Source organism: Arachis ipaensis, chromosome B02 (genome assembly GCF_000816755.2).
Source record: "Arachis ipaensis cultivar K30076 chromosome B02, Araip1.1, whole genome shotgun sequence".
Classification (NCBI taxonomy): Eukaryota; Viridiplantae; Streptophyta; class Magnoliopsida; order Fabales; family Fabaceae; genus Arachis; species Arachis ipaensis.
The window spans coordinates 83698105-83707509 of record NC_029786.2 but is presented as its reverse complement, the minus strand read 5'-3'; the positions used below and the strand labels follow the sequence as shown (position 1 = coordinate 83707509).

The following is a 9405-nucleotide window of genomic DNA, read 5'->3' as shown; positions in this document are numbered from 1 at the left end:
TTTTAAAATTCAAAAACTAACAAGAATAATAATAATGAATATCCTAATAATAATATTTATAATTAAAAATTAGTAAAAAATTTTAAAAAAATCTAACAAATATTAAAAAATACTAATAATCATTCTATTTATATTCTTAAATTGCATTTCTAACAACAATTATAATAATTAAATTTTTAACAATAATAATTATAAACATAAAAAATTTAAAAAATTCAAAAAAACTTACATAATTAGGATGACTGAGATAATGAATAATATAAAGCTCAGATCGATCAACATCTTTAATTTTATGTTTTTTTGGCATGATTTTTTTTTCTTCCACCATGCAAAGCTCCACTCAGAAACGAAGAAAGGAAAAAGAAGGTGGGAGTAAAGTTGAGAATGAAATGTGAAAGTGATTGTAATCGGATGGTGAGAGAGGGTTGCATGGGTCTTTGTTTGGTTTTAGGGCACCGTTCAGGGAGAAGCTCCTGCGCGACGCGTGTCCAGGCTGCATCAAATCGGACCGTGCGTTTGGTGAAACACAACTCGGACGATCCGTGTGGTGAATGGAACTCGCAGGGTCCGAGTTGTGGCTCCACTGACACCACAAAATTGTGAAGCACATCCCTCTTCCATATCAGAGTCCAACACCAATCATGCATCCATATATATGCAAATTAAAAAGCGCACATTAGTAAGTAGTAACACTTTAATCATAATCATTTAATCCTATGTCGGTCGATTGAAACAGTCAATTGCACAGGAGGAATGAATGGATATGTCTAAAATGAGTTCAACACTTATGTATTTATTGAATGTGCCACATTTATATAGACCATTAGATTTTATTAGATTAAAATCAAAGGCTAATATAAAGGAAGAGCATTGATGTGCTCTAATAAATATAGAATATCATAGTACATAAATAAATGCTTTAAATGACAATATTTTAATACACAATACTTTAAATGGCAATATAATCTTTTATTCTTAAATAATTAAATATAAAATATATAAATACAAAATATCTAAATATTTTTATTTATTAAAATTAATTATTATGCAAAATTTTTTATAATATTAAAAAATTATATTAAAATCATATTTTAAACTGTATTTATATATTTTATATTTAATTATTTAAAAATAAAAGATTCTATTGCCATTTAAAATATTGTGTATTAAAGTATTATCATTTAAAGCATTTATTTATGTACTATGATATTCTATATTTATTAGAGCACATCGATATTCTTTTTTTATATTAGCCTTTGATTTTAATCTAATAAAATCTAATGATATATATAAATGTGACAAATCTAATAAGCACATAAGTGTTGAGCTCATTTTAGATGAATTATTCTTCACATACAAGTTATTTATACATACAAGTTCATATAAGTCATTTATATTGTATTGTTTAAAAATTTTTGGTGTATGTGTATTGATAAATTTTGTATAATTCAAACTCTTCCTTTTTTTTCTTGCATTATAAAAGTAAATTTTATTGAGTTAGGATTAACTTGTATAAACTTGTATGCCAAAAAGACTTGTATGTGTAGCAGGTCTCATTTTAGATATACCGGAATGAATGGAAATTAAATGTGACACTACAAAATGATGGTAATGTCACAAATTCATTAAAACTAATTATTGATTGCAACTTGCAAGCTTACTTCTTTTGGTCTCATTTAAATAGCGAATAAAATTCAGATGTGCCTATATGATACAACAATAACTGAGAGGATTTGTCAAATTGTGCTGATAAGAATACATAACTTTTTTTTTTATTTTAATAAACAAGTTCAACACAATAGAGTTGAATGACAAAAAAACGAGTTATAAAACTAACATTTAAAATAAAAAAGGAATAAAATTATAATAATTATTTTTAAAATTATTTTTGATATTGTCATCAACAACAAAAAAAATTCATACTACTTCATGTCTATAGCGGATTAATAATTTGTGAAAAACTTTTTTAACACCTTTTAACAGAATACATACCTTTTAAAACTAGAACGCAATATTCATACTAGTTCTTAGAATAAGATTCATTATAATAGGAACAAATAAATTGATATACACCCAGGCCAATTCTCATCATATAATTTTTGGTGATACAAAACATGATGTTCCTTTTTGAAAATATTTTCTTTGGCCATTTCTTCTAAATAAAGGAAAACATTTCTTTTAAGTTTACTTGTTCAGTTAAAATGAAATAGACCAAATCCTTTTCTAATTAAAATATTTCAACATATCTATCCAATTACAAAACTAAAATTTTTAAATAATTTTCTAATATCAAGATAACGCCAATAAGTTTTATTAAATTTTAATAATCTGTATAATTATTTTATTGCAATGATTAAATAATCATTAAATAATATATTTGTAAAGTTACTTATTATTCGGGATCATTTCACCGGCTTGCTTGTATAATGTTATACATTAACAAGATTTGTTCATAAGAAGAAAATTTTTTGTAAGTAATAAACAACGTTAATTAAATTAATTCTTTGATATAATAGTTTGACTCATAGAAAAGCTAACTCAATTAAACTCCGATATATTACTTGGTAACAACATAATTGAATAATAAGCATAGACATATAACTGTTTGGTTTGGGAGATACCTGACTTTGAACATGGACATGCACTTACAACTTTTCTAGTTTTAAATATATAAATGGTTTTGCTAACAAATGTTATATATGTTCAAAAATTTAACTAACTAATTACCCAAATAATGAAACTATATATATATATATACTCTAAAACATTTTAAATTTATTGCATATTGACACTTCACTTTTTTTTTTGTTATTCTATTATCTATTATATTTCTATATTTTTTTCATTCTAATTAAAAGTACAAAACAAAAATTATAAATTTTATGTAAAAGAATCATTTTTAGAAGACCTTTATAAAACCTTTTTCATCACAAAACCTTTTTTCTCATTCTTAAATAATAATATATGGAAAAGTTTAGGGAGTCAGCAACTTTTGTATTTTCTGACCAGTACTTAACCATCAAAACAAAAGTGAGTGATTTCCTACTATTAGATATAATCTCATACCATTAAAAATATTATTGATGATCAATTGATGGTTACAAAATAACAAAATTACTGGTCCTAGCATTCCTCATAATATATTTAGGATTCATGTGCTATTGTATATCATTATTATTAAATTATATCAAAATAAGACACTACTAATAATGTGACTAAATATTTTAAATTTTTAAGTCTCACAATTTATGTATTATTTTGTAATCTGTTAAAAGTTTTAACAGATTATATAAAAATAAAATAGAATTAAAATGTATTTTTTTAAATTATAAATGAAAAATATCTGATTCTATTTAATTTATTTATGAAATTTGCCTTATTGTTTTAATACACACTATACAGAAAGTATCTGAGTTTGTTTTATTAAATCAGATTGGATAAGAAGGGAGAAAAGCAATGCAGTTTTGCTGACATGTTGCATCCTAGTTTATCATAATGAGGAGCATCTGCAAAGAGCAGTAGTAGATATATATAGGTGAGTTTTACGGTATTTTTGTTATGGTGTTTAAATTGTCTAATTTTTTTTAAAATAAAAAATAAAATATTTAAAATAAAAAATAAATCATATATATATAAATAAATTACACTATAAATTAATTAAATTAATTTTTTCACTTTTAATTTTAAAATTTAAAAAATAAAGATAATAATTTTTTTGTAATAAATTTATTTTTTTATTAATTAATTCTAACCCTCTTTTCTCTCTTAAGAAACATGATGCCTCCCTCTTAAATAGTCTTTGCTAATTGGCTTTCTGAATTTGCCAAGGGACTATTTGCTTCACTGCAACTACGAAATAAAGAACAAACATCTAAATTGGTTTATAAATTATTATAGGCTGAATATTTTATTCTCTATCAAAATTTAGTCTAAAAATTTATGGATTTTTTAAATGTTTTATTTATCTGTATAAGTAATTTATATTTTTTAATATGGTGATTTTAAATTAGTGAAAAATTACGATGGAATTAATAACCATTTTTAAATCTAATTCACTCCGTCATTTGGTAGTTGATTTGCAATTAATTTCTTAAAATTTGCTATTAATTTCTTTCCACTATTTTCTGATTGGTTTCCTAAAAATTTGCTTTTAATTTCTATTTTGCATTTTATTTGCAATTGATTTCCTAAAAATTAGCGGTTAATTTGCCGTTTATTTATTTTTCAAATTTTAAACATATATAACTAATTTTTCTTTTGTTACGTCATAGTATAAACGAATTAATTATAAATATATTTTATTCATATAAGTTATTTTTTTATATAAGTTTATATAAATCATTTATATTTAAACGCACACGTTTTTCTTTTTCTTAATGAATAATTCAAGTTCAGATTGTCAATTGAACCAGAACGAAATTGATTATTGTTTTGAATCCAATCAGGTAGTTGAGGTGTGGTTCGATTCTAATTAATTTTTTCGTTAGTAATTTATGATTCTATAGGTGAATAATGTTTCATCGTTGATGGTTTGAATTGAATGTAATGTAAAAGTTCTGCATTAATATTGGCAGCAAATTTGGGTGTAACACGAAGATATTTGGATGTAACACGAAAATATTTGAGTGTATTATTTAAGAATTTTCGGTGTATGTGTGTTAATAAGTTCTGCATAATTCAAAACTCTTCTTCTCCCTCCTCCTCATTTTTTGCTGCTTCTTCTTCTTCTTTTTTTTTTTCATCATCATCTTCTTCTTCTTTTTTTTTCTTATTCATCTTTTTTTTTTCTTGTTTTATTTTTTTAAATTTCTTCTTGTTTTACTCTTTTAACAAGAATAAAAACAAAAAATATCAAATAAAGAAGAAGAAACACATAATGTTGTAAAATTACTTGGAAGAAAATGAACGTACATTCATTCAACTAAAAGAAAGAAAGAAATAAGGAAAAGAAGAAGAAGAAAAAATGTAGCATTAGAGGAAGCATTTTTCTGTATTTGTAGCAAATTTGGGTGTAATACGAAGATATTTGGGTGTAACACGAAAATATCCGAGTGTATTGTTTAAGAATTTTCAGTGTATATGTGCTGACTGCATAATTCAAAATTCTTCCTCTTTTTCTTCCTCATCTTCTGCATCTTCTTCTTCTTCATGTTCTTATTTCATATTCTCATAATTTTTTTTGAGAGGAAAAATCAAACAAAGAAGAAAAAAATACATAATGTTGCAAAATTAATAGAAAGAGGAGGAGAAAAAAATACAACAACAGTAATAAAAAAACGACGATGAAGATGAAATACGCGAAGAAAAAGGAGGAGAAACACAAAGAAAAAAGAGAAGAAGAAAGAAAACGCGGGATACGAAGAGGAACAACGTGATTTCATGCGCACGTTATGTAAGTGACTTGTATGGCAAAAAAATTTGTATGTATAACAGTACTCATATTGAATATGTCAATTCCCAGGTATCACAGGTATACCCATTTTATTTATTTAAAAATTATATTTTATCTCATTTATAGTATAAACAAAATATATTTATAATTAATTCGTTTATCATATCTCGTTTATATAGTAAACAAGATAAGTAATAGGACAAAAAACGTAAATTTTGTCTAAATTATTATTTGTCTTCGTAAATAAAATATTTATTTATTTAACTTACATATTCAAAATTTGATTGAAAGTATAATAGATAATTAATTTTATCGACAAGAAAAATTCTCAAAAACTTTCGAAGTTATAAAAAATTTTTGAAGACAAAGTGATCGATATAAAAATATTTTCGAACTAATATGAGTATTTACTAAAAAAAATCTATTTTGTTTGAAGAAAAATGTTTCTACTTTTATTTTTAATATTTTTAGTTTTAGTTTTTATCTTCTTTATAAAACCGTAAAAAATATTTAGAAAAAAAAACACTACAAACTAAACGAAAATCATTGGATAAATTAAATACTATCACATATGAAGAAAAAGTGCACATTAGTGGCTTTCTTTGAAAGTGATTTGTTAGTTAATTCATACAATACTACTATATATGTTCTCCTAATCATAGATTCCCTTGGTTGATAGAATATAACTATATATATCAGATGTTTTATGTTGCTTGTTCCTCTTCCTAGTAGGATTTGATATTCAAAAGCGCGGCCTTTATCCCCTTCACCCCTAATTATATTTTACAAATTTACATTATGGATCACATTCAGCGTACTGTTCCAGTTCCAGATCTTGCACTTATCCGTACACAAAAATTTAAAAATAAAAATGAAAAATTAACAAACAAAAAACCATAGCAGTCTTATACTCTTTGTACTCTTCTTCAATAACCCACCACCCTTCACAACAATTTCATACTCTTCTTCCAATTTTCCAATCTCTCTCTCTCTCTCTAAAACTGATGAGTGGAACCAAGTTCTGAAAACCTTTAAAAAAACAAAAATTAGTGTGATTGAGATGAAGAGTGAAGTGGAAGTTAATGATGCAGGTTTCGGAACCATGGATGATGCTAACAACAACACTAATAAGAACATAGAAGAAGATCTGAGTGAAGTGAATTACGAGTGGCTTCATGAAGATCCAAACTTGTTCTACGACGATTTTCCTCCTCTCCCTGATTTTCCATGCATCTCATCACCACCATCATCGTCATCATCATCATCATCTTTTTCATCATCAAAGCCAGCAGAGAAACCCATCACTGCATGTTCTTCATCTTCCTCTGCTTCTTCATCATCATCATCGTCATGTGCGGCTCTCAAAAAAGACATGCAGAAACCCAACAACACAAACATTACTGAAACAAAAGTACCTTTGCGTTCCACTGCTTCCATGGAGATCTCACAAACCGCCATGGATAGTAATCCACTGTTCCCAAATAACGTTGTTGGTGGTTGCATGGATATGATGGATATGGAAATGGAGCCTTTTGGGTTCATAGACTTCTTAGAAGAGCAAAACAACGCTGATTTCTTTGACCCCGACTCCATTTTCCATCACAACTTTCTCCAAACTGAAAATGAAAGTGAAATCCCATCATTACAACAAAACCAATTCACACAACAACCACCACCAGCACCAGAGGCAGAGGAAGAAGGTGTTACCAACAACAACAGAGAGGAGGGTGAAATGGTAATTCATCACGAGGATGACGGAAACGATGAAATGAGCAATGTGTTCTTGGAATGGCTAAAGACCAACAAGGACAAAATCTCAGCGAGTGATTTGAGAAGTGTGAAGCTGAAGAAATCAACGATCGAATCCGCGGCGAAGCGATTGGGCGGAGGAAAACAAGGGATGAAGCGTTTGCTAAAGCTTATTCTTGAATGGGTTCAAACCAACCACCTCAAGAACAAGAACCCAATTGAATCTTCCTCAAACCCTAATAATTTCTTCAATAAACCTCAATTACCACCACCACCACCACCATGCATTTATGCCTCTCATAATCCTGCTTTAATGGTGCAGTATCCTCCACAACCTGCTTATGTTACTGATGCTGGTGCTGATTATAGCAATAATAAGAATTCATGGCCTAATTCTCAGTTAAATAGTGTTACTACCCATTACAACCTTCCATTTGGGGACAATCATCTTCTCCCTGCGGTTCTTTATGGAAATCAGTACCCTTATCAGTTGTTTTATGGAAATGGAAATGGTGGTGGTGGTGGTGGTGGTGATCATGGATGGCGAAGATTAGGTCCTTTGGCTACCAAAGAAGCTAGGAAGAAGAGGATGGCGAGGCAGAGAAAGTGTTCATCAAATCAGAGGCAGAACAATCACTGGGGCCAGCCACAGAATCAGAGCCAAATTGCTGATACGGTAATCGGAGCCGAAAATTGGGTGTGTTGGCAGGGTGTGGCCGGGGCAGCTGCTTCTGCTCCTGCTCCTGCGCTTCCAGCCGAACCACAACCAGCTTCTTTAGGCCAGAATCATGGTCATCAAGGTCGTGGATCGTCGGATAAACGATCACAGGTTGCTGGAAACTCACATGCAGGAGTTGTTTTCATGTGAAGTTGATAGATAAGAACCATTAAATAGTTTGATATATTTGACTAAATTGTCTACTAACGGTTCTTATCTATCAACCTCACATGGAAACTATCTGCATATGAACTATGACGATTATTTTGTTTCATTTTAGAATTAGTATTAGTTATGATTTGATGGTTTGAATTTCTATCATTACATAGAGTGATATGGTTTCAAATTGCAGTTGTAGTTGTAGTTGCGAATGCAATGAAAATTGTTGGACGACTTGAGTTAAATGGTCACAATTGCTTCTGCGATGCTGAGCTATGGACACCACAAAAGCAATATTGTGACCGCAATTTAAAACCATGGTGAATGCAACGGTTAATTAAGCATGATAATTTTTCTCCATTCTCCTTGTTTTTATCATTTACGCCCTTCTATCTGTGGTAATTTTGCTTTTCGGGTAATTTCTTTTGGTCTCGTGACAATTGAATTATTAGTGACTTATATGGTTTCATGGTTGGTTGTTTGATTAATAGGGGTGGAAGTCATCAGAGAAGAACTTGAAATTTCTTCTCCAAAAGGTTTTGAAGCAAAGTGATGTTGGTAGCTTGGGAAGGATAGTCTTGCCAAAAGTAATTCCTTTACTCAATATTCTCTCTTGTAGAACATTTGAGTACTCCTTTAGTTAATCAAGTAATTGAGAAAAAATAAAAAGCAACTTAATCTGTTTAATTTGACTGAAATAGTAATTTGTTTTATATTAAAAATTTGATCAGAAAGAGGCAGAAACTCATTTGCCAGAATTGGATGCAAGAGATGGAATTTCTATTGACATGGAAGACATTGGAACTTCTCAAGTTTGGAATATGCGCTATAGGTATTCTATAATTTCACTGATTAAAAGAAAAAATAATCGTAAACTTTGATCTAATTAATTTCTTTAAGTTTTCTTTGCATTTTGTCATGATCTTTATAAGACATTGGGACTCAAATTTTCTTTTGTTGGATTATTATTTCCTCTTGGAGCATCAGATACTGGCCAAACAATAAAAGCAGGATGTATCTGCTTGAGAACACTGGTGAATTTTCTAGCTTTGCCTTTGGCATATATAGTTTTAAATTAAGGATCTTATGTGAGAATGGTTTCTCAACTTTCGATTTCAATTTCAATTTTGTAGGAGATTTCGTGAAAGCCAATGGACTCCAAGAAGGAGACTTTATAGTGATATATTCAGATGTGAAATGTGGCAAATTTGTAAGATTCTTATATTTGTTTCTACTTTTTTCTGTTGTCTTTCTATTGATTTAATAGTTTGAACTCCTTGAAAGTAGTTTAGCCTAAATAAACCTATATATTACTATCTACACAGAAAAAAATCAGTCACCTTATATTTATATATTTATTTATATATAAAAATATATATAGTTTAAT

General features: G+C 28.6%; 1 protein-coding gene across 3 annotated transcripts in view; it reads left to right on the top strand.

The window, feature by feature from the left end:
- Positions 6131-9405, top strand: part of LOC107625556 (B3 domain-containing transcription factor ABI3) — a 4175-nt gene continuing 900 nt past the window's right edge. The window contains exons 1-5 of one of the 3 annotated variants that reach the window (XM_021116061.1): positions 6131-7817; positions 8510-8605; positions 8750-8850; positions 9000-9052; positions 9152-9228. In XM_021116061.1, coding sequence (XP_020971720.1) covers positions 6453-7817; positions 8510-8605; positions 8750-8850; positions 9000-9052; positions 9152-9228 — 1692 coding nt within the window. In that variant the 5' untranslated portion in view covers positions 6131-6452. Of the gene's footprint in view, positions 7971-8509; positions 8606-8749; positions 8851-8999; positions 9053-9151; positions 9229-9405 lie in introns of all 3 variants that reach the window. The other 2 variants (XM_016328223.2, XM_016328224.2) reach the window with 2 other exon arrangements.